Genomic DNA, 25,698 nt, shown 5'->3' with positions numbered 1-25,698 from the left:
GGAAAATGAGAAAGGGCTGTAGTAATTTTAAAGTACATTGTTGTCCGCCCCCCCTCCCGTCCCGGGTCAGAACATACTGAATTTACGTGAAAAACATTTTTCTTGGTGTTAACAGCAGTCAAGCCTCATTTTTTCTTTAATAACTTTATACATCCTTTGGAACAAACCACCTCTTTTGGAATAAAACTCTTTAGAGCAAATCAATATGTGGGAAAGTCAACATGTATGAAAGCAACTGAAAATATAAAAAAGCACAATCCACATCTTACCTAATTTCTATCATATTGATCACAGAAGACAATCCAGATCTCCCTTTCTCTCAGGCACACAATCGCCCCCCACCCACAACCACACTTTCAAAAGAGGACATTGACTCTCATTTTATCAAGATCATGGTCAAGGCCATGTTATATGAAATTCCTCAACTTTGTCTTTCCACTTATTTCTGTGTCCTTGCTCACCCTCTCTTCTTCCCCACAGTCAGAGAAGACAAGTTCATCTTCTGTCCCATAACAATTTATTGCAGATCCAACATCCTTCTGTCTCCTTGAGAATCATCTCCCCTTCCTTATATCTTTGACTTCTCCTTTACCAGTGTGAGTTCCTCAGACTATAAATATGCTCCTTCCAGATAAGATCCTTGCCACAAATATGTCACTCCCCTCCAGTAATCCACTCTTCTTTGATTACATAACATCTGCAAAAACTAGTTCTACATCCAGCTGCATATCCAGCCAGTAGGGCTTGTGCTCTTATTGAAAATGTTTATTTCAAGGTTACATTTGACTTCATTATCACCATTTCAAATATTATATAGTTTGTTATCCTCATTCTTGAGGACCTCTAAGTGACATCTGACAATGCCTGTGTATGACACTCTCTTATCTAGAATTTCACAACACTTCTATCCTGGTTCTCCTCTTAGTTTTCTGATGGATTTTTTGGTTTCTTTCTCTCATGCACTTGACACAATTCTGAAGAGCCTATTCAGAACACTTTAGTTTTTCCATCTCCTCTCAGTGAACCTTATTCACCCTCATCATTTCAAAGAAGGCGAGCTGAGTTGGAAAGCTATGTTTCTAGTGTTGATCCGTCTCATGAACTCCAAATTGGCTGGACAATGTTCCACAAGTAATGATGAGCTGGCTAATGTCTGAGCACTCTTTCTCTGTGGAAAACATGTACCAGTTTCCATGGTGTTCATATCCTCACTCTGGTCAATGTCAAGCTACCAATGGGACATCACTGAACATGGACCTAGGAAGGAAAGTGTCCAGACAGCTCTTTCAAGTCCATGCAGGTGGTTTCCAGAATACCATCACATGATAAGCCCTTCAAGTTCAGTAGACACGAAACTGGACTTCTCATCTACCCAAACTGGTTTATCTTCTTCCAGAGATTATAAATAAGCATTAAGAAACCCTTCTTTTTCATTGGCCAAGGGATTCAGTCCCATTTTTGTTACATATTTAGCAGCCATTTAGGTGAGTGATCTTGCTTGAAGGGGGAATATGTCCCATTGAATAGGTAAGTCATTTACACAGAGCTGCTTCCAGCACTGGCTAACTTAAAATACATGGTAATTTTTAGAGGCATGGAGGGTTAAATAATTTATGCTAATATTATCCATTATTTGTTTTCCTTTAAATTTTAAAACTCCAATTTTATGATATAATTATGTTGTTTCATGTGGGAAAGACAGATGAATTACACAATATTTCTTATTCTGGGGAGAGTAGGAGGAACTGTATACATTAAAACACATACGCACACACACATACCAACTTTGTTAAATAGAGTCTTTTACCCACCACCTGGATTTCTCATCAGGAAACCTATAATTCTACTATATGTACCCTCTAGGTGCCATATGTTGTAATTATATAGAGAGCCAAGTGTTGCTCTAATTAGATCATTTGGCAAAAGGGATTTAGAAACACCATGATGGATATTTACTAGTAGAGATCTAATTAACTCTGGCATATCTGTGACTGAAATATGAGGATAAAACTATACAACAGAAATATAGGGTCGAACACAGTGTATGATCCTAGACCTTCAATATTTACATAGCATCTATACATCTGAGCAGTCTAGCAGATTTTATTTCTAGAGACGACAAAGTTAGGAGGAGCCCAAATTATCTGCCTTGTGTCGACTGAGAAGGCACAAACACTGCACGTCTGGTTTTAATATCCAGTCACATCACTTCAGTTCTAATTGCTCTTAATTACATGCCACTTTGGTTTGAATATTTTCATGATCACTTAAATCCATTTGACGCTACAGAGCTATTTTCTCCGAACAAAGGCACTGCTGAGGTAGTTCAAGGACTTAATTTACCTCTTCTCCAAGGGACTTAGATGGTTCTAACCCAGCCCTGAAATCAGACCATGCCTCCTTCCTCCCAGGAAACTATAAAGCCATGGATCTGAAGGCTGCCAATATATTATTAAAAATATGAAGCAAAAGTAAAAGCTTCTTCTGGGCAGTCACCTTGTCCATATTAAAGGTGCCAGCAATATTCCACTGTTTTGAAAGAGAGGTAATGAAAGCAGTGCTTCAGTTTTGCTAATAATTTATTAACTTATCACCAGATCTCATGAGCTCTTTGCAGTAGAGAGAAGGATCTAATACTTGTTCCTTCTTCTAGCAAAGCTGGTGAAGACATAACCCTGGCATAAGTGATACTTGGAATTGAATCCCAGCTCTAAAACCACCATTGAGCTTTGCAACCAACAATACCCCCTTTGAGCCTTGATTTTCTTATCTAAAACATAGGCTTAACAAAAGGGTTGATCTCATGATTTTTTCTGAGGACTAAAAGGGAACATATACGAAGTGTTTAGCAGAGGGTATCATAAACACTGAAAGAAAAGCTAGGTATTGTTGCTGCTAGTACAATTATTAACAAACGGGTTAAAAGTGATGGTCACAAGTAACCAAAAAATACATGAAAAGAGCCAAAGTAATAAGTATCCCAAATCCCCAAGGATTCCCAAAGCCCAAGGTTTATTCATGAATGCACTGGTGACACAAAAGGAATCAAAGTCTCCTTTTGTCTTACTAGCTACAGATTTCTGAGCTTCTTCTGAGTAAAGCTGAATCACAGTGTTTTTGTCGTTATTATTTTATATTCAATAACATTATTTTGTAATGTTAATCATAATCTTGTTAAGAATCTGAAGCATCTCCCTACTGATTCTTCTTCCACTTCTTCCATCTCAACTCTACAGATACCGAGTCTTCCACCTGGCTGGATCCCTCTTACCTTATTTCTTGTACAAGTCTATCACTTCATCTTGCTTAAACTCACTTCCTGTTCAAAGCCAATTTTCCCAGACTCTGCCAGACCCTGAGAGTCTCTTCCCTGTGTGCTCCCCAAGCACTGCTGTGTACTCTTGTTTAGGTTCTGTTAACTTAAATTTCCCTAATGGTTTCCAAATTGTGTCATGTGTGTATATATTGTCACAACAGCTGAATTTTATAAAACTCTAGGAAGCAAGTCATGATTGCTATCTTCTCTCCTTGCTCAACTGCACTAGACTTTTATAATTTTTTATAATCATGAAATTAAAATGAAAACCCTTATGTAAAACAGTCTATGTAGAGCACAGATTCTCAACTAAGGATGAAGATTTTCTATCCTTTCATTCTTTGACTGGTTTTCTAGAAATTTGGGGAAAAGGTTCAGGTTCATACTTTACTCTCCTCCATTCCAACATCCTTCACCCTCTGTGTTTTCACCTTCAAATCTTCCCCTACTCTGATTTCTCCAGGGACTTCAAGGCTTTGGGGGCAGGAAAAGAAGTTCTCCCAGCATAAGTTGGGGCTCATTGCTCTAGAGAAAGAAGGGAGAGCATTCAGGCCTCCAACCAAATTTATTTCACATTATTTTGTATTAGAAGGACCCAGTGAAAATTATAATTCAATCAAAGGTTAAGTATCATCTCATTCATATGTGTCATTTAAGAAAGAAAATAGATGAACATATGGGAGGGGGGAGAAGACAAAATGGAGAGGGGGAAACAAACCATAAGAGACTCTTAATGATAGAGAACAAACTGAGGGTTGATGGAGGGAGGTGGGTGAGGGATGGGCTAGATGGGTGGTAGGTATTAATGAAGGCTCTTGTGAAGAGCACTGGGTATTATAAGTGATGAATCATTGAATTCCACTCCAGAAACCAATATTGCACTGTATGTTCACTAACTAAAATTTAAATTAAAAAAAAAGAAAGAAAGAAAGAAAGAAAAGGTTAAGTCACAAAGGATGAGTAAAAGGAATGGTAAACCAAAATAATAAAAATAAAAGTAACCAAGCAAAGGGAAGGTCCTAGATCCTACCACTAGGAAGATATTTTATTTATTTTTATTTTTTAAAAAGATTATTTATTTCAGGGAGGGAGGAGGAGCAGAGGGAGAGGGAGAGAGAAACTCAGTCAGACTCCATGTCCATGCTAAGTGCAGAGCCCTTTGTGGGGCTCGGTCTCATGACCCATGAAATCACAACCTGAGCTGAAACCAAGAGCCAGGAGCTTCACCAACTCTGCTACCCAAGTTCCCCTAGGAAAATGTCTTCATACCCAGTATTGTCAGCAATGCTCCATGAGTTGGCTTTAGGGCTGGCAAATTTTTCCGTAAAGGGCCAGAAAGTAAATATTTTCGGCTTTGCAGGCCAGGCAGTCTCTGTTGCAAGTGTTCAACCCTGCCCTTAGAGTGCAAAAACAGCCTAGACAATTTGTAAATGAATGAGTGTGGCTGTGTCCAATAGAACTTTATTTATGGACGCTGAAATTTGAATTTCATCTAATTTTCATGTGTCACAAAATGCTATTTTTCTCTTGATTTATTTCCTAGCATTTAAAACGGAAAACCATTCTCAGCTTGCAGGCTGTGCAAACACAGGTGGCAGGCTGGATTTTGGCCTGTGGGCTATAGTTTGTCAAGTCCTGGATAAGAGCATTTCAGGCAGAGACAACAGTATGTTTGAAGGCTTTGTTGTAGGAGGAGTAAGGCCATTTGAAGAGGTGACAGGAGGTCCACATGACTCCAGAAGTAAGACTAAGGGCAAGTAAGTGAGAAAGCAGGAAGAAGGGCAAGGTCAGGCTGGACCAGTAGAGGTTGGGGGGAGCGTGTCTCGCTGGTCACATGATGGGCTATTTGTACTGAGATCAATGGGAAGCTACTGAAACAGCATCACACCTGGTTGTGCATTAGAGTCACCTGGGAAATGTAAAGACAAATTCATGTTCCTGGGTCTCATCTCAGAATTCCTATGACAGAAAGTTTGGGGAAGAGGAGTGGGATTCTCATTTTTAAACGTACCTCTGTTGGTTCTGCAGCAGTCAGCCTAGCTATGGTCTGCAGACCTGAATTTGGAAACTACCCCTGGATCTCCACTTTGAGGATGCAGAAACAATGCTCTAGGAAGGTCAAGTGATTTCCCAGATGGGTGCACAGTAAATCATAACACATGCTACCTGAGTACATGCCGAACTCAACTGATCAAGGACAAGCAACAAGAGAAAGCCTGGAGATGTATGCCAAAATCATTCCCTAACTCTTTGTGCCCCTCAGTGAAGTGCAAACTCCTCAGATTTCCATGAAAGACCTTTTGAAGCCTAAGTCCAAGAAAATTTACAACCTCATCTCTCTCTGCTCATTCATCTCTATTTTCCTTTTGAATATGTTTGAATATGTTTCATTCTTGCACTCCTTCCACTTACATATACCACCACCAACTTCTCCACCCATCTCCCTCAAACATCAGATGACTTGGAAAGGTTTAGACACAAATATGGAGTATTTAGAGTATTTTAGTTTCACTACCAGAAGCTGGGGTACTCCAACACACATGTGCTCAAACACACATGTATGGCACCTTTCCTCATAGCCCCTTCAGCCTGTTATGGGAAATGAACATTAATGAAATAATCATAATCATAAATATAAAACTTGTAACTTAAAAGAAAAAAGAAAAAAAAGGAAGGAGGGAAGATTAAAGAAGCAAGGAAGAAAAATCCATAGTCCCAACTTCCAGGGAAACTACTGCTGACATTTTGGTAAAATTCCTTTTAGGCATATACATAAAACCACCTATATGTGGGGCACCTGGGTGGCTCAGTGGGTTAAAGTCTCTGCCTTTGGCTCAGGTCATGATCTCAGGGTCCTAGGATCGAGCCCTGCATCCCCTCTCTTTCTCTCTCTGCCTGCCTCTCTGCCTACTTGTGATCTGTCAAATAAATAAAATCTTAAAAAAAAAAAAAAAGCCTGCCTACATGTGTATGTGTGTTGAAGGCTATGGAATAATATTTTATATAATATTAAAAAATAAAATTTATAACTGTAATAAGATGAAAAGTCTCTATCCTTTAAACCACTGTCAAAATTGTATCCCTTTTTTTATGACACCCATAGAACCCGAATTTAAATTAGGTTATGTTCCTAATCTCAAATGCATCTTATATAAAGGAACTGTGTGATGAATGTTTATTGGATTGAATTTATCAGAGATGTGATATAGGAAGTCAAATCTTGTGGAAGATAAGAGTGAGGGCTGATTCCAAATAGACCAGTTAAGGGGTTAGGTTAAATAGTTATAAAGTCTATGCTTTGAGATAATGAGGATAGAAATGAGTACAGGGACACAGAGAATTGACTAACAAAAAAGAGGATTAATGTAAGACACATCTGGAAAAAAAAATTTTTTTTTATCAAGTGTAGTCTTTACATTGGGGACCTTATTTCAGATACTTTTACATAAAAATTCAGTTCTCTTCTCAGCATGTCTTGAGGCATAACCAATACCATGACCACATGAGTTGAACTGTTCGTAGTAGTCCCTGCCTGAATTTGGCTATCAGTTTAACCCCTGACTGTACTACAACATGACATACTCTGCTGAGGTACAAAAGGTTTGTGGCTGAGGAGAAGTTCATGGAATCTCCTGCACCACTGGGTTTGATATCATTACAAATGTTTAAAAATACATCTCTCTAAATTCTTCTGCAACTGTATTTCAGGGGACTTAAAGTCATAACTATTTTGTCCATGGCTCTAGGAGAGATCAACTGAGGCAACGGAGGAAAGTTCTAGGTCTGCATTTGGAGAGCAGAATAAGCTCTGTCTATTTCTATAACTGCACATGCAAAATTAAAATGATATAGTACTACCAATAAGCAAGGCAACAGATTCTATCTAGAGCAATGATGCTCATGTTGCTTTGATGTTGTTTTGCCTCCAAGGCAGGATTTCCATTATTATGGAGATGAACTGCCTCTAATTATTGCAATAACATAATTGTTCCCCAGGGCAGAATTCCTAATAACAGAGCTATACAGCTCTGCAGCAACTGTAAGAGATATCCTGAATGCAGGTTTCTCATTAAGAGCACGTATATAGACACTGTGCTTCCAGAAGAGAAACAGAATGCCTGAAGCAATAAACTGCTTTCCACACTAGGATTCGATCGGCCTTTTGGGCAAATACCTGCCATCACATTTGCTCTGCATCCCAGACTGCTGGAGTCTTCAGACCAGGCTTTCACACTTCATATACAGCATGGAGTTTTATAGCCCTGTGCTGGGATTTGCCTCCATGTATTACATGAATTTCAACTCTTCCAAAAGCCTTTGGGAGAAGAGGCATATTAGAGCCATGATCTAATTTTACCTCAGAGGCAGACTTTAGTGTCTCTAGGCAAGAAACATGAATATGAATTTTATTCCTATTTGGGTTGAATATTCTCAAGGAATGCTAGACTTGATCTGATTAGACTGTGGGGATCAGACAAACCTAAACATATATTACAGTCTGTGACAAAATCCCTAAGAATATAGATGTTGGTACTGTCTTCAAGAGAGGTCCACAATGGTCTGAAAGTGTTCTGCCCAAGGTGACGTCAAGGTTCCTAAACCCAGTGGTCATCTTTGAGCTGTTAGTTGGTTGGATATCTTGAAGGCACAAAATGCATGTTCCTTCTTGAACTTTTCTGCTCCCTTGGTATCTGTTGTTATATTCCTCTGTTTGTTTTTCTACACCTTTGGGTCTGCTTTCTTAATCCTTCCATCAGGCTCTGCTTCCACCATTCTGTGTACCTGGTTGTTCCTCAGCGTTTCTTCCTTTGATTCACAAGCTCTTATTTGACAAACTTCTGTCTGGATGAATTTGCCCACTCCATTGCGTCTTATCTACTGGTGATATGTAGGTCTCATTGTTCTCCTGAACTCAGACCTATATTTCAAGTTCCTGTTGGACACATTTGCTGAGTACTTACTCTATACTGGGCATTGTCCTAGATGCTACCACTATAGAATGGAACAAAATACATTCAAAGGGCCCACTGTCACCACAGGAAGAAAAGGGAGGCCCAAGAGGAGGTCATGTGGGTAGACTCAACTTGATTCATCTTTGTTGGCTTTGAGGATGGAGGAGGGGGGCCATGAGCCCAAAAACAAAGGTGGCCTCTGGAAAGCTGGAAATAGATGCCTATCTAAAGTTCCCAGAAGGAACACATGATTTTAGCCTAATGAGACCCCTTTCAGGCTTTTGATCTCCAGGACTGTAAAATACTGTATTGTTTAAGTCAAAGGCAACACAAACACACACGCACCTGCACAAATTTTTGATCTTGTGGAATTTACATTCTGATTGGGTGGAGGGTGGGGAATTCATCAATATGTAGTGTGTTAGATGGCGATAAGAACTACGGAGACTATAAAGCAGGTAAAGAGGATGGGAATTTTACAAATTTCAACGGGTTCATAGGGAAAATCTTCTCTGAGTAGGTGATACTTGAATGGGAATTCTTATTCGAATGTGACACCTCCACTTGCAGGCACTTCAAATTCAACGTGTTAATATTAATCTATTTTCTCCTCTCAGACTTGCTCTCTTTGTAGTGACTACTGTGGCAATTGGCCTACTGGGCACCGGCTGCTCACGTTAGAATCCCAGGAGCCATTTTTACCCCCTCTTTCTTCATACAATCTTTCTACTTACGACATCATTAAATCCTTTCGAATTTTACCCTTTTAAGAGCCTGTCGGTCTTCCTTCCTTTACTCTCAAGAGACTGAAGTCAATGTTCTTTTCATCTCCATCCCAGACTGTTTCCTGCAATTGGTCTGCTTGTCTCTCCAAACTTGCTCCTCTGATTATTTTCTGTACTGCAGGCAGAGCAGCCCCTTCACAGTACTGTATGACAGTGCACTGCTTGCATAAAATCCTTCAATTCTCCAGGGTCTTCAAGTTCAAGTCTAAGCTCTGTAGATGTAAAATGCAAGGCCTCCACAATCTATTGCTGGCCTACATTTTTTCAATGTTCCTTCTCAGTATATCACCTTTAAAACATGTGCCCTACGATTACTGAAAAACATATTGTTATTTTGCTGCTGGGTCCCTGCACTAGTGAGCATCTTTTTTTTTTTTTTTTTAAAGATTTTATTTATTTATTTGACAGAGAGAGATCACAAGTAGGCAGAGACGCAGGCAGAGAGAGAGGAGGAAGCAGGCTCCCTGCTGAGCAGGACCCTGAGATCATGACCTGAGCCGAAGGCAGCGGCTTAACCCACTGAGCCACCCAGGCGCCCACTAGTGAGCATCTTGAGGGCTGGGTTTATGTCTCCCCTTTCTCTCTATCCCTAGCAACAAGCAGAGGGGCTAGCATATGGCTAGTACCCAATGCATTCTTGGTTCATTGAACAAAATTAGAGTGGGCTAGTTTGACAGAAGAGTCACGCTGCTCTTCTAAAACCGTGCCCATGACATACAGGCTGTAAGTTTGAGATTCTTTCCAGCCACACTCAGTGGTGTATCTATATCAGTGGTTGTCCATTAGTTTGACATAATCTATTAGCCTAATGTCTAAAAGGGAGGAGAGAAATTCTTAAGCATAAATAAGACTAAGAAGTCTTTATTTACACAGTTAACGAGAGTAACATTTCGCTCATTTCTTCAGCTTCAGTGAGAAGTAAAATATTTCATCTAAGTGAATTTTCCAGTCAACTAGATTTACCCCTTTAAGCACTAAGAAAATTTTTAAAAATAACCTTAGGGAGTGAGTGGTCTTTCTATGATGTATTATATACACTTGCCTGCCTTACTAATCTAAGGTCACTGAAGTAACTTTTCCTCTTCAGAGACATCATATAACAGTAATTATCATACTTTTCTACAGAGATAAAATAAAGTTGTTTGTTCCCTTTATTAATACTGCTTTTAATTCTAGGGGGCATACTTTTAGAAAGACAATGAAAGAAATGATCAGGATAGTGAGAGGATGTGAGAATACTGTCATATGAACAATATCAGGGACATGTAGGCTTGGAAAAGAATGAAAGAGGGCAGGACTATAGCCTGCCAGTCTATATAAAGGGAAGGTTTGGGGGGTAGAGAAAAATCAGATTTGTCAAGATAATTCAGAAAGTGAACTGAAACACAATGAGTGGAAGTTACAAGGATATAGCTTATGAAGAAAAAAAATCTTTTAACAGTTAGTTAGGTCTCCATCGTTAGAGGTGGCTAGGGAAGGATAAGGGTCCAGCCATTGTGGGGATCCCCCACCCTGGACTGGAAGGTGGGTTCTGGGACTACAGCAGGAATTTGGCACAGTTTTCTGTCCAGCATTCACTTCCTCTTGTTCTGGTAGTAAGAACCTTCAATTTCTTTGGGGAAACCCTTCTCAGTCCATGTGGTTTAAAGTGGGGCTTCCCCATGTGCTCTCTGAGGATCAGTGAATCACATTGTCCTACACAGGGCATCACATCCTCCCTGAATATACTTGGATCAGGGGAGAACACTGACCAAAGCAGGTTTATTTAATTACATGAAAATTGATTCTGGAATTGTTATGAGAAGCTAGAAAAGGCGGCAGCCTGGGGCCGCTGACAGCCGTCCTAGTGACAGGAGAGAGAGCCTTTTAGAAGGTGGAGTCGAGACAGAAGGCAGGGCTGGTGACACATGAAGAGAGCCAGAGTCCTGATGCCCCTGTGTGAGTTCCTGAGTCCTGCTGCACCTTCAGTCAGGCCATCCCTGTCCTTCTCAGAAGCATGAGCCAAAGTACTGAAGCCAGCCGTGACCTGGGTTTCTGTCACTTACACCAAAAGAGCCCATTCTGGTTGAAACATGGTTTCAGGCTCCTTACAATACCAGGATCCTAGGTTTTTATCAATGATTCTGCTACTTTTGTACTCAGATTTTTTTTTCTAATCAACTTGTCTCATCTGTTCCAAGTGCCTTCTATCTGGAAACTAAAAGTAAACAAAATTATCAATCTTATTCAGTTAGTTGGCTTATTTGCTCACTTAAACCATATAATCTTGCTGCTTTGATGGTCACAATAGGTGTTTCCTGAAGACTCAAGTACTTGGGCTTTGTGACACATCATACCTGTTTTAAATATCTGATATTGCCTAAACTCTGGTAGCTGGAAATGTGTAAAAGACAAAAAGAAATGTTTTATATACATAATTACAAAGCTACAAAAGTTAAAAATTAAATCTTTCATTTAGATGCATTGTATAGAGAGGGCTACTGTGAATATGCTTTAAATTTCTAAAGGTATGACAAACCAAAGTAAGTACATACAAACATACTTTTTAAATAGTTCACATGTTACATTAAACCAATCTTTCTCAGTCTATATCCCCCGGGATAACTACAATATCACCATATGTTCAATAAAATCAAAAACTTAAAACCGTTGCTTCATATACTTTCATTATAAATTTGCTTGTAGGCAATTGGTTAGTTAAAACAAAAGTTAAAGTTCATTTATTAAATAGTGTTTGGCAAAATCAGTCTAAACACAGACTCTGGGGAGAACATTACTAGAAAGGGGTGCTTGACCATAAAGTTTTGTTTCACCAAAATACTGTACCAGTACTTTGTACTTAGGTTATTAGTAACTTTTTACTCAAGAGTTAAAGGTTTGCCGTTTGGTTCTTAAGAGTCCATATCTCAAAAGATATTTAGGGCTAATAAATCTGTGTACTAGAAACTATAACTCAGCACTGGGAACAAAGAAGTGGGCCTTTTGTGTTGGTCTAAAACTCTCAATCTTTTCCTAAAATTGGAGTTTTAAAATTTTTCACTTATGAATTGTTTTGCTCATCCATTTAATAGTCTTTCTCCTTTACCAGAATAAAAGGGAGAAAAATGGCAAAATTTCTTTTCTTCCAGTGAGAAAACATTAAAATCTTTTCTATTTTTCATGCTTTTTAGAAATTATGAGATATACAACTGAGTACATATCTTTCTCAGAAGTTAAAATCCAGTGACTCATGGAGTAAACGTGGTATATGGACCCATGTTTTAATAACATTACAATTATAAAAAATGAGTTGCCAACATTAAAAAGTCAAGAGAGTTCAAATAAAAGCCCTGATTTCTAGCTTCTCTTGAAGAACAGAAAGATAGGGAGGCAGCTGACTGGCATCTCCATATGGCAGCAATAATGTTCCAATTTAGTGGCAGGTGTGTCCCTTGGATGTAGCACACCATCATTCCCCTTAATGTTACACCTGGCCAGCTTTGGGACTCATGTACATTACCCACATCAGTCCTTCTGCTTAATACAATCTGAGTGAGGAGGAGGAAGGCGCAGAGCTGTGAGAACACAGCATCCATGTGGAGGAGGAAGTGCTAATACTGAGAGTTAGGGTCTTTCCTGGTGACTCTGGCGGTAGAGGTGAAAAAGAGCAAGGCTTGGTTAAATACATCTTTAGTGCCATATAAATGCTGAAAAAATTAACCAAGTTAATATAAATGCTGAAGCAATATGTGAACCCTATTAATCAAATCAGTAGGGGAAAGAATGAGAACTGGAGAGAGACAAGCTTTGTGGTAAGTCAAGTGGTTGAAACAATCCATGAAATTCACTTGTTAGGTAGAGTTCTTGATATTGACATACCATTTTCCCAAAGGTAATCTGATCAGTATATAACAATGGTTAAGCTATAGCAGTGGTAAGTAGTCATTAATACTGTTCAAAATATTAGGTCATCGGTTTTTTTTTTTTCCCCCCTAGGCGCAAACTAAGGTTGTATATCCTTGCCGGAGTGAACTTTTGAAGATCCATGTGACTTGTTTTGGCTAATGAAACATGAGTGAAGGTGAAGTGTTTGACGTCTGGGCAAAAGCTTTTAGTGCATGTTTGGCCACTCTCTTTCCCTTCTGCAATACTGATGTTGCGGAGGATGTTACTCTACCAGCCTTGGCTGTTGAGGGCAGCAAAGCCACCCTCAGACCCCCGAGGGACATGCAGTGTGAATTACAAATAGACTTCTGTTGTTTTAAATCACTTTAGGTTGTTTGTTACAGTAATTTTACTCTAACTTGATTTATTCATGGATTTTGACATGTCTGTCTATTACCTGTATTATTTTAAAGTACTTTTTCTTTACATCATTGAGAAACTAAAAATTTACAATGTAGCCCTAGTCTAAGCATTATATGTGGTACATATTAGTCATATTTCAACTGTATTTTAATAAACAAAGTAAATGCATAATTATTAAAAGTAATCTTACATACCACCTTTGGGGAAATACTGAGGTAAAACAGGAAATAAACCCTCAGGTCACAAAATAAGAACCTGTCCTCTCAAGCTCCAAGTATGTCTTTAAATTTGAACACCATGCCAATATTCAGTGAAATACATTGCTTCCTTTATATAATAGCAATCAGGAAGGATATATATTATGAATTTAATATGTGTATGAATACACCATCTATAAACCGTATCAAGTTTGTTTGCAAAAATCATTAATAAGCACAACATCATCAGCGTAAAGATCTAATTTGCGTATGCAAATCCAAAGGTGTACAGGTGTAAAGGGTAGATACTGATACATTTTTACTGGCTTCCACTTCGGAACCTCAAGTACTTGACCTTTAGCATCAATTAAAATCATTATGTATACAGCTAGTAAATGCTCTGACATAGACTCATGCATAATTACCATTTTCCAACAGATTGAGTAGATTACAGAAAGGGATGGGGGATGTTTTAGAGGGGTGACAGCCAAGAAAAGGTCTTACAGGTACCTGCCATTTGGTGTAATTTGACCTAAAACCCCAAACAACCCATATATATATTTACACTGTATAAACAGCAGGCATTCTAAGTGTAATTCACATATAAAAGGAAATACACAAGAGTTTATATGTCAGAAAGAAAAAATAACTTGTTTCAAAAAGATGTCACTAAAATAATCACAACTATGTTATATGCAGAATGAGTTTTGGAATTAGTAATATTTAGCCTCAAAAAAAAAAAAAGGAGAAGCTATTGAGACATAATAGCCATTGCCAAATATTTGAGAAGTTGTCACAGCAAAGACACACTGGATTTCTTTGTTTTAGGAAAACAAGTAATATGGAGAAAAGTGGGTGAATCAACAAATAATTTTTAGGCTAAAATTAAAGGAAGGTTTTTCCAGCTGCTCACCTTTGAGCAGCTCTGACAGTCAACAGGGATCATGAAATCTCTCTTTGCAGGGAGGGTTTTAGAGAATCTTAATATAACAAGAAGGATTAGAGAGACCAGCTAATTTTAATTCCACGCTCTTCCAAAACTTCAGATCTTTGATTAACAGTTAGTCCATCAACAGCAGATGGTAAATTTCTCCCTCTAGAACTATTAATAACAGACAAATAAATTATTATAGATTAATCAATTATTAAAAATATCTCAAGATAATACCTTTCATTTTCTCTTAATATGTCCCTTCCTTTCTTCCAGGTGTAGACAGGTTTAGGAGAAGCTTTTGGCTTACACTCAATGACAACTTCACCTCCCACTTTCACAAGAGTTACTCTTTTTAAGAGGGTTCTCGAAAAATCCGGACCCACAGCTGGAAGAGAATACAGAAAATAAAATAATTATTATGGAAGGAAAAAAAACCCCACTAGATCATGCTTTAGTCTTTTTCTTTCTACAGTGTATTTACTGTTGCCTTGGGCATCAAAGGGAAGAGGTTAAATTTTTTCTAAAGTAAAAAGAGTAGCACTGTACATTTTGATGGGTTTATTAAAAATCAAGGTTAATTTATATGTGTAAAATGCCCCAGTTTCAAGTGTACAGCTTGATGAATTGGGCATACTACACTAAGAAGATCAAGATACAGAACATTCCATCACTCTATTCAGAGACTCAAAAAATTATTTCATGTTCAAATGAATAAAAATTTAAAAATTTCAGGGAAGCATAAGAAAAGATAAACAAGATAATCCACAAGGCATTTTTCTGATTACGGAGGTTAAAGCATTCCTTCTTTGATAACAGGTTCTGCCTCTGCTCCATCCCTTAGCACTCTGTGCATGTCTCCATGAGAACATGCTGAAATGTCTCTATCATCACCCTCTGAGAGTCTACTTAAAAACAAGGGCTTTCTCCAGCTTTCCGCTACTGTTGCCTAATGCAATGCTTGGCTCATGCAGGATAAACTGGGCTTGCTCTTAGAAAACTCAATTCCATGCTCACTATGAGTGTTCTAAATTCATTTTATAACTCAGATGGTTATACAAAAATAATGTCAAAGAATTATTGCTTTCCTAAAACAATAGATACACATTTGTATCCTCTCAGAAGGAATTTAAAAGATGCCTTTCTGAAAAAAAATCTCCATTTCCTTCTGGGTTAATTAAATTAATGTGATCTAAGATCTCTTTTGAGGAGGGATTCACCTCTTGGAATCTTAATTTCGCTATATTTAAAATCCCGGACTCTCAGCAGTTTGACCTACTAGAATCTAAGATTTTAGATCACGCCGACTGTGAAATTTAAATACCACAAATTACTTAAATGAGGACAGAGAGTGAGAATATATGTATGTGAGTAGGGAGAATGGGAGTCAATTTCTTAATTGCAACCAAACCAGGTACTAGTGATATATATATTTTTTAAAAATGACAAAAATAAGCTTCAGTGAAAGAAAGTTAAAGTTTTATTAAGTGCTTTTGTTGTGGAAATATTTTCAGTAATTGTCTAGAAGGAAATAAAAGTGGAAAGCCTATTTTTTAAAGGGGTGATGCAATGTATGACTGGAGCTGGTTTTACTATGCAAAGGTGAAATTAAGTAGATGAGTTTAGTAGGCCGTTGATATCTCCATTTGTGCACCTTGGATTCATGAGGGCAGTCTATAACTTGGAGTATAATTCTATAATGATAAGTACAATTAATAAGTAACCTGCAAGTTGTTACTGATGTTTCTGCTGTAATGAGATAAATGTATTCCTAGTATGATCTGCAAAATCACATAATAAAAATTATAGGATTATGAAAAAGATAGGGTCAGGATAGACCTACTCAATATTTATGTAACACCACACTATTAAAGAAACACCTGGCCACCCCTTGAATAAATGTATTAGCATGATTAAAAGGACAAGTGAAATTCCTAATAAATACTACAAAAAATGCAGAACATATGTGTGTGAATTGTACGTGTGTGTGAAGACAGCTGGATGAAAGACAGAGGAAGAGTTGAGATCGCTCAACTCAAGCAAACAAGTAAAACTGGAAAGACTTTGTAACAAAGCAAAATCTGCGGGAAGCCTTAGGAGAACCATGCTATCAGCACTATCATGTTACCTAGTCAAAAGCCAAGAGGAGGAATGTAGGTGAGGGGAATGGTGGGCAACATGGTTTTGCCTTGGATACTGTGTTGACTTGAATCAGTGGGCTCTGTGTTTGATTGCTGCCATGTATGAAATACATGAACAAAGCCAGCATTTATGTTCTACTGTCATTATTCCCCCATTTACCATTCCCATACATGCTAATATGCAACACAGAAAGGATTCTATAGCACAACAGCTTCACTCTCATCTTAAACACCTGAACTGACACATTAATGTAAAAAAAAAAAATCAAATTTCTAGAAGTTTTTGAAAAAGAGTATTTTGTGAAATAGAGTTACAAAGCTGTATCATATAAAAATCCCTTCTTAAAACTGTATCTTTCTACACACACATTTTTATCACTTTAGGCAGACATTTTTCATCTGTTCAGGAGGAATTCTGAAATTGCATTTGAAATGAGTTTACATAAATCAAACTGTGCACAACACATGGGTGTATTTGTCAAAAAACTATATATTGCTTTTACGAGATTTGAAATAGCATGATATCAGCCTCACAGAAGACAGAAAACACACCTTCCAGTTTCAGAAGCATTTTCACTGTACTGTTTAGGTGCATATTATCTTGTGGATATCCTAGTGGTAAGAGTGGCTTTGAATATCTTTCATTAATAACAATAGAATTACAAATTCAAATCTCTTCCCTTTGTTTACTTAATTTGCTTACTTTACCTCTACTGTTATTTAACCCTGCAAATCTATCAGCTTCCACATTAAGCTGCAGTGCTTTCTAGGGCAAAATTGTCAAACCTTCATCAGTTTGTGAATACTTGACCCATTAATGGGTTGTTAACATTCTGCCATTTTGTGATCATCTGTTGCACCTAAGATGCCCTTAAGTGTATGGAATGATGTTTTTTTTCCTCTCTGTACCTTGTATTTAAGTGAAAGGAGTCCGTTAAATTTGACATTCACAGAGAAATTAGGTTTTAAAAGTTACTGGTAAGGTCCTCAGTAGAGCACTATTAGAACCCAACCTTTGCTGGCACTTAAAAATTTAGTACACATTGAAGGTGAAACTTCAGTAGGTTCTTAATAGCTCAGAAAAGGTAAAACCAATTGTTAAATTACCCACTTGAATCTGAGAGTTGCTCAGATACTGGGGGATCCTCATTTGCTAAATCTAATGCACTTAGGGGATAATATTTCTTACATCAACTACTAGAGGGCACTGCTCTCTCAGTGTTGGAATGAGTCAGGTTACAGGACCTCTTTCATTTGGAAAATGCAACTTTTTATTATTTATCAACGATCTTTAATTCATTAACATTACATGATCTATAATAAGCATCCAGCTAGAAAAAGTTCTCTCTGTAATTCTCAACTGATTGGTTTTACTGAATTAAATGACTCTTAGTCACATGTCAAGGGTATTTAAAGTAGCTAACAGAACACTTGAAAACAAAAGTTTTGTGACTTAGTGTCATTTCTCAAGAGAGAGCAAGGGTGATAACTCCTTGACTAGATGTGCAAAGGGAGTAACATTTGGGAAATGTATGAATGTGCTTTTCATTATTGAAGAGGAAAGGATAATTCTGCATACAGTTCTCCTGCACTTAGTCTGTAGAAACATCATTAACAACATTGCCAGTGGGTGGAGACTATTCCGTTTGGCCCTTCTGGAATTTCAGAAGTCTTGACTGTTTTAAACTTTATTATCATTAACTATCACCTCATCATTCCATAAAAATAAACCTAGAGTGAATTCATCCATTCAAATGTTTTCACCGCTACAGAGAAAATGCTGGTATCAGAGTTTAAAACCCCAAGATTTTTCTGGCTTGCTGGGTAGATAACTAGAAGGCTGCTTACAGTGGGAATCTTCTTTCTAGGTCATCCTTTCAGAATGGTGGATTCAAAATCAGCCCTCTCTAGGCAAGGACAACATTCATAAGAAGACTCAACAAACTCTGAAGAAAGATTTCTCTCTTCTACTATCAGCATGATGTGTCCCTTTTAAGTTCCTCATACCTGTGCCTTGGTTGTTTTGGTTGAATATATTGACTGTCCTGCTTACCTGGGTCTCCTCCTACCGTTCTTATGTTTATGGATTCCTGCTCCTTTGTGAAGGTTATTGTAAAAGAAAAGTCATAATATTTATAGTCATGAGGTTGTTTTGAAGAATAGATGAAATGATAAGTGTATTGTATATTAAGTACGTAGCCCAGTATTTGCTTCCTTTCTGCTTCTCCTCTCTGTTATCTCCACTACCGCCACCACCAGTATGAGGGGACTTTATGCTGAAATAGAAGAGTGCTTTTTAGAGCCAAATAAACGTATGGTGGTTGGAATTTTTTTTTAATTTTGAAATAATTATAGATGTACAGTCACAAAGGTAGAGAGGTCCTGTATATTTCATTTACTTTCTCCTAACGACTGATTATACCCTATGTGAGCATTCTACAACATCAAAATAAGGAAAATGATTGTTGGTACAATGTGGGTCTTTAGTTCTGTGTTATTTTATCACCTATGCAGACTTGAATAACTACCACTGAAATCAAGACACAGAAGTATTCCATCATAACAAAGATTTTTCTCAGGCACCTTTTATAGCCACATCCAGCTCCCTCTTGCTGAATTCTCCCTAATGTCGAGAAACCACTAATCTATTCTCCATCTCTATAGTTTTGTCATTTGGGGAGAATATTTTATATATAGAATTGCATAGTATGTGACCTTTTCAGATATATATATATATTTTTTACTCTGCCCAATGCTCTTGAGATCCATCTCAGTTGTGTGTATCAACAGTTAGTTCTTTTTTATTGCTGAGTAGTGGTATCTCATCCATTCAGTTATAAGTGAAAATAGTTTCTTAATGTTGGCATTTCAGGCACTATGGTAACTGACAAATACTTTTGAGCACAGGAACCATTTCAAGATCTCTCAACAGTTTCTCTGCCAACAACTAGGATCAGGCTTAGCCTTTTTTCTTTTTATAAAAGGCTTGAAAAGCCAAAAATTAATTGTGGAGACTTGGGTGGAAAATTTTTTTCTTATTCCAAGCAAGACATTTTAAAGCCATTTTGGAGATTATATCTTACATACAGTGATTAACATGTTGATTAGAAGTCATTCTTACATGTTTTAAGAGCCTCAGCTGCTAAATCCTTGTTAACTACCTTTGAGCTACCCTATTTAAGACAGTATGCATTTTTAAATATCTGTAATCACTCTGACCTCCTTGTATAAGTCCAAATTAGTGATATTTTATTATATTATGCACAATGTCCTAAACCCTTATAGAGATGCCTGTCCTTCGTTAGACAAGTAGTGTATAGTACTGTAATGCCTTAATTGATTGTAATTTTGTTAGGAGATAGAAATGTTTGTTGAGTGAACAAAAGAGAGTCATTTGAATGTGGTAGAAAGAATCATAGTATTGCAGTGGTTAAGAAGACGTGGTAGCATTTGTTATTAGCAATCCTTAGATCATCAGTGTCTTGAAGGCAGAGACTATGTATTATGGATCTATATAATCCTTATCGAGCCCAATGTTGGGCACAAAGTAGGTATTTAATTGGTATTTGTTGAATAAATGTATGTTGTAGGAGAAAATTCAGAGTTCAGTTCAAAATAGAGAAGTCTCTTCTCATGATGCTTTGCCTGGATCCACATCCCTTTCTTTCCTCCAAGGGGGGTTGTAGATGGCTTCTCAGATTTACAGGATACTCCATCCTTTCTGGAATTGGGACTTAGTATAATGAAGTAGAATTGCCCAAGAAAAATTATCTCGGCTGTTTATACTCTTAAACCACTCTGAAACTACTGGTGTGAAGTTAGATTAAGAAATGGCTCTCAAAACATTACACCAAGGAACTTATCTTTTAGTGCTCCCCAATTTCTGTGGTGTAAATACTTCTATGATGGCCAATTTCAAGTTACCAACAAGAAGTCATAGGGAGCTGAAGGATACATAGACTCAGCTACTGCTGATAGCTGAGTCTATGTATAGACTATGTAGCTAGCTCCAGCACATAACTTCCCTTCCTCGCTTCTCCCCAAACACACTTACGGGATGGTAATGGGTCAAGTGGGCCCTGGGAGTTCAGCTTTCCCCAGTTTTGAGCCTTTCTCTGAAGCAGTATCATGGTCTCCTCTTTCTCCCCAGGCACTCTCAACCAACCAACCTAGGGCCAGGAAGACAGGAATTTCGACACCCTTGCATTTCCTTTGATTGTTTCATTTTGTTACCTTAGACTCTGTGAGTCTTGCCCTGCCCTAGACACACAGGCTCAAGAGAAACCTTTAGTGTGGATAAGCAACGTTTACATTATCCAGCAGTGAATGATTTCTCGCTTATCATGTTCCTTCCAAAACTCCTTACTGAAGTGTTTTTAACATGGAAAGAGAACACAGATTTTGCCTTTGTGCTTCATTCACTTTCAACCACATTCAAAAAGCTTCATGCCTGCCTCACATTAAGTATAAAATTAATTTCTTCAGGAACCTAGAAGAACCACTGTCTGGTAATGTTGAAAAAAAAAAGCTGGAATGTCACTCGGGCAAATGCTTTATTTCTGGTAGAAATCGTCTCACATGATTGACAGAGCTTCTGTCAATACTAGGTTCAACAATGGAAACATGGATTAACTGTATGTACAGTGGTGATAAAAAGAGAACAGCCTAGTCATTATTCTGCTCTCCAACTCCCACTGGCTTTTGTAAGTTAGAAAGCTACTCTCCTCTGATAGCTTAAGATTGGGTAACAAAGGGATTTACAAAGCAGATTCCAGACCTGTGGCACCTGAAGTGAACTGATCACAGGAATCACCTAGAGGAGCTTATTAAGTGTATATATACACTCTTGAACTCTACCTACCAGGAGAGGGACCTGAGAATTTACATTTTTATAATTTTTGCCACTGAAGATGTGAACCCCAGAGCAGAAGCATTGGTGATCATCTGGGAGCTTGTTAAATGCAGAATCTCAGGCTCTTTCTAGGATTCGAAATTAGAATCTAAATTTAACAAGATTCATAAGTAATGTATACATGCATGGAAGTTAGAAAATCAGTTAAATCTTCTTGAATGCCAATTCTAATATGTTCTGGACTACCAAAATACAATCTGTTTGTTGCTAGAAAGTGGTAGAAGGGAAAAAATCATTACTTCATTTCATTGATTGACTATCAGAAAGTTTTGTGTAGATAATCATAAAAGATAAAAAGTAACATATGCTTTTAGAAGATGGCAAAAGTCAAATATTGGAAGGGCAGGAAACAATCTTACTAGATTTGGTACAATAGAGTGAAGTTTTGGAAGCCAAAGCAGACATATCAATAAGGTATGCAGAAGGAAAAAGAGCTTTTTTCTCACTGGTGGGTAAAAGGAAATAAGTAAGTTTGCTAAAACATTCAAACTTTCTTCTTCATTTTTCAATGTAAGAGAATTTATTGGATATCTCTGCAGGTAAAGAATGGTGGACTTCTGGGGGTGCTTGGGTGGCTCAGTCAGTTAAGCGACCAACTCGTTTTTGTTTTTTTAAGGATATTTTATTTATTTGAGAGCAAGAGAGAATTCACAAGTGGCAGAAGGGGCAGGAGGAGAGGGAGAGGGAGAAGCATACTTCCTGCTGAGCAGGAAGCCTGATGCGGGACTCAATCCTAGGACCCTGGGATCATGACCTGAACTGAAGGCAGACACTTAACCTACTGGGCCACCCGGGCATGCTGCACCAACTCCTGACTCTTAATTTCAGCTTGGGTCATGAACTCAGGATCATGAGATCAAGCCCTGAATCAGGGCCCACAAGTGGGTGTGGACTGCTTATGGTTCCCCCTCTCTCTCCGGCCCTTCCTCCCAGCCCAAGAAAACCCAAAAAACAAAACAAAACAAAACTGTAGACTTGTGAATGAGTAATCCTTCACAGTAGTTTTACAGAAGACTGAGAGATTTTAGTTGTAGGATAGTAAATGGTATCACTGCTCAGTGATACCTTGGGGTGCATTCCTGAACTACATTTTAAATTCTAGCTCAGTGAAGACATTTCCTTGGGTGAACTCATGTAAGAAATTATCATAGTACTTACCCCTCAGATTTCAGTGTCTCCCTTCAGTTGGCTTTTTTAAAGTGAACTCTATGTCCAACATAGGGCCTGAACTTACAATCTGGAGATCAAGAGTCACGTGCTCTACTGACTGAGCCAGCCAGGCACCTCTCCTTCAGTTGGCTTTAAGCCATCAGAGCCATGCCAACCAACATCTTAGCCCAGTCCTCACAAGGCAGCCTGTGAGACCTCTCTGTATGCCTAATCCTACTCACCATCTTGGTGAAATGGGCCCTTCAGCCATGGTGAGAAGGTCTGATGCCTGATACTTCTCTTCTAAAGAGGATTTTAGATTCAGAGTCTTGATCCAAATCCGAAGATTTGCTAGGTAGATTGTATTCAACTTAAACACACACAGACACACTCGCACACAACCTGGGATAAATTTCCTGTTTTAGGATAGTGGTTCTCAAAAGTGTGATCATGGACCCTCTGCACCAGCATCACCCAGGAATTTGTTTGAAATGCAGCTCTCTAGGCCCCACCCCAGCGACTATATCAGAAATTCTGGGGGTAGGACTCAGTAATCTGTGTTTGAATAAGTCCTCTGCGTGATTCTGATGCATGGTAAAGGTTGAGAATACCTTCAAAAAACAACGGCCTTCTGATCTGATCAATTAGAGCAATAGTTCCCAAACCATGCTGTTCACTGGATTCACACCTGGGTCCCAGGCCCAGAAATTCAATTAGCTGATAATGGAAGATGGTAAGGCATCAGGAATATTGAAAACCTCCCCAAATGATTGTCATCAGCAAAATCTGAGAATCACAGAAATGGGGTTTGCTGGTGCTTTGGAGGCTGTCTATGAGATTTTAATATGGATACTAGTTAACAACAACAAAACACTTCTTGTTTTGCTACAAACACTTCTAGGCTTTAAAAAAGCTTTCACATGGGATCTCTTAGTTTTGGTAGTAAGCTGAATAATGGCTTACTCATTTTACAGATAAAGGAAGGCTTAGTGACTTGTTAAAAATATCAAAGTGGGGGACGGCGCCTAGGTGGTTAAGGGTCTGCCTTCAACTCAGGTCATGATCCTAGAGTCCTAGGATCTAGTCCCGCATTGGGCTCCCTTGCTCAGCAGGCAGTCTGCTTTTCCCTCCGCCCCTTAACCTGCTCCTGTTCTCTCTCTCACTCGTCTCTCTGTCTCTGTCTCTCTCTCACTAATAAATAAATAAAATCTTAAAAAAATATACATATCAAAGTGGAATTTGAGATCCAAGCATAGCTTTCCTTTTTCAGGACAATTTTAGTCAAGCTCCTGCCTAGACGACTACATCAGAGTAAGAAAGGCCCTTGTCCTCTCAATGGATGCTGATCACACTCAGCACATTTGATTATTTTGTAATCTGGCTCAACGAGGCAGTTGAGAAATCAGACTGAGATGCAGATGAGCACTTGTGAAAGCCCCTGTGAAATAACTTTTAGTTTAGCCTTAATGTTTTCCTCATTTGAGAGCCAATCATCTGGATAAATGCCAAATTAACCAAATAATTGCTCAAGCCTGCACCTCACTTTAATTGGACCATCAGTTCCTTAATGGTATTTGAGCGTCCTTCCAGGGTCAGATGTCCTCTACCACATGGGCCAGGAGAACCCTCACAACACAGAAGCATCAAACAGAAACTCCTCCGGGCAGAAGCTATTTCTGTTCCATTATACAGTCCTGGTAAAGTCAGGTCATAGCTGAAAGACTCACTTGGTCTTTGGGATAGTTCCTTCCATTTCAAAATCAAACTTAGTCTAGTAAACTAGTCATACTCCCCATCATGGTCCAGGTAAACCAGACAAAGTAACAAAGTACCTTGCTTGGTCTGGTACAAGTCCTTGTCCTCTGTAAGAACGCTGTTGGCACCCTCACACACATTCTTTTTTCTGGCCCTATCAGCTCTGAGCGTTGGCTGCTTACCACCTCCAGCTGCCCTCTTTCCTGGCAAATCGGGAGGTTTTGCTTCATCTGCACCCACATCACCACCCCAACACCCACTGCCAATACCACCTAAGGGGCAGCCCAAAGATGGACTGATAAACAGAAGTTTTAGAAAAGTCTATGTTCCTTGCTTCAGGTGGTAACAACTCTGAGATGCAGTTATGATCTGGATACCCCCCTCCAGGATGAGAGATAGGCTAGACCATGACCTTGCTCAGCTCCCAAACTTGCTTTCTTTTATAGGCTTTTCCTTAGAGAATTCTCCTATAATGGTTCAGAGGTACCTTAATCCCTGCTTCTGCTTTTGGGGCCTTAGTTGTGCTCTGTCCTTACCTTATGATTATATATACAGCAGTAGTATTCTAATTGGACCATCAAAAATATCTCAAGGTTGGTGATTCAACCAGCAGTCCCCATCACCAATGATCATCTGAGGGGACACCAACACTAAAGATGAGTAGAAATGTTGCAGTAGAAAATTTAAATTTTTACCAACAAGACACTTTTATTTTTAAAAATTAGGTTGTATAGAAGATCCAAGTCCCCCATGATTAACAGACTCTATTTACCCTAATTCCAATACACTTTCATGAGTAGGAGAGAAGGATGGAATGATGGCATCACCCAGAGAATTGTATAGCCTCCCAGGAGTGCTGTAGGAGTACATCACACAGTCAACCTCTTCCACGATGTAGGTTAAGACAGGAGAAAAAGCCTGGGCACAGATGCCTTGAGGAACACTAAGCTATCAATGGTGATAGGTCAGTCACAAGGAAGGACAGTTCTATTTGATGTACTCAAAACCAGGCCTACTCTAATAGACTAACCTCAAGGTAAAAGTCTATGTTATTCTCCCAGCCAGTGAGTAAATCACTGAGCACCTACTTAATTATTTAGCAGTTTCAATCCATTAAATATAGATACGTTACATACACATTAAATACTTAAAACACATAAAATAAGACCATGGGAAAAAGCCTCTTAAAAATATGCTTCCTAACCATCTCTTATTCATGAGAATATTATTACCTAGCATGAAAGGGAATCTCCTCTCTAGCATTTGGAGATCC

The 25,698-nt window shown here is 38.5% G+C and overlaps 1 protein-coding gene across 10 annotated transcripts in view; it reads right to left on the bottom strand.

Annotated features, from left to right (window-relative positions):
- CNTN4 (contactin 4) overlaps positions 1 to 25,698 on the bottom strand; it is a 935,293-nt gene that overhangs the window by 124,015 nt on the left and 785,580 nt on the right. For all 10 annotated transcript variants that reach the window (XM_032325555.1, XM_032325501.1, XM_032325492.1 and 7 more), the window contains one exon: positions 14,706 to 14,856. In XM_032325555.1, coding sequence (XP_032181446.1) covers positions 14,706 to 14,856 — 151 coding nt within the window. The remainder of the gene's footprint in view (positions 1 to 14,705; positions 14,857 to 25,698) is intronic.

This window comes from Mustela erminea, chromosome 1, assembly GCF_009829155.1.
Source record: "Mustela erminea isolate mMusErm1 chromosome 1, mMusErm1.Pri, whole genome shotgun sequence".
Taxonomy (NCBI): domain Eukaryota; kingdom Metazoa; phylum Chordata; class Mammalia; order Carnivora; family Mustelidae; genus Mustela; species Mustela erminea.
This window is presented reverse-complemented; position numbering and strand designations above follow the sequence as displayed.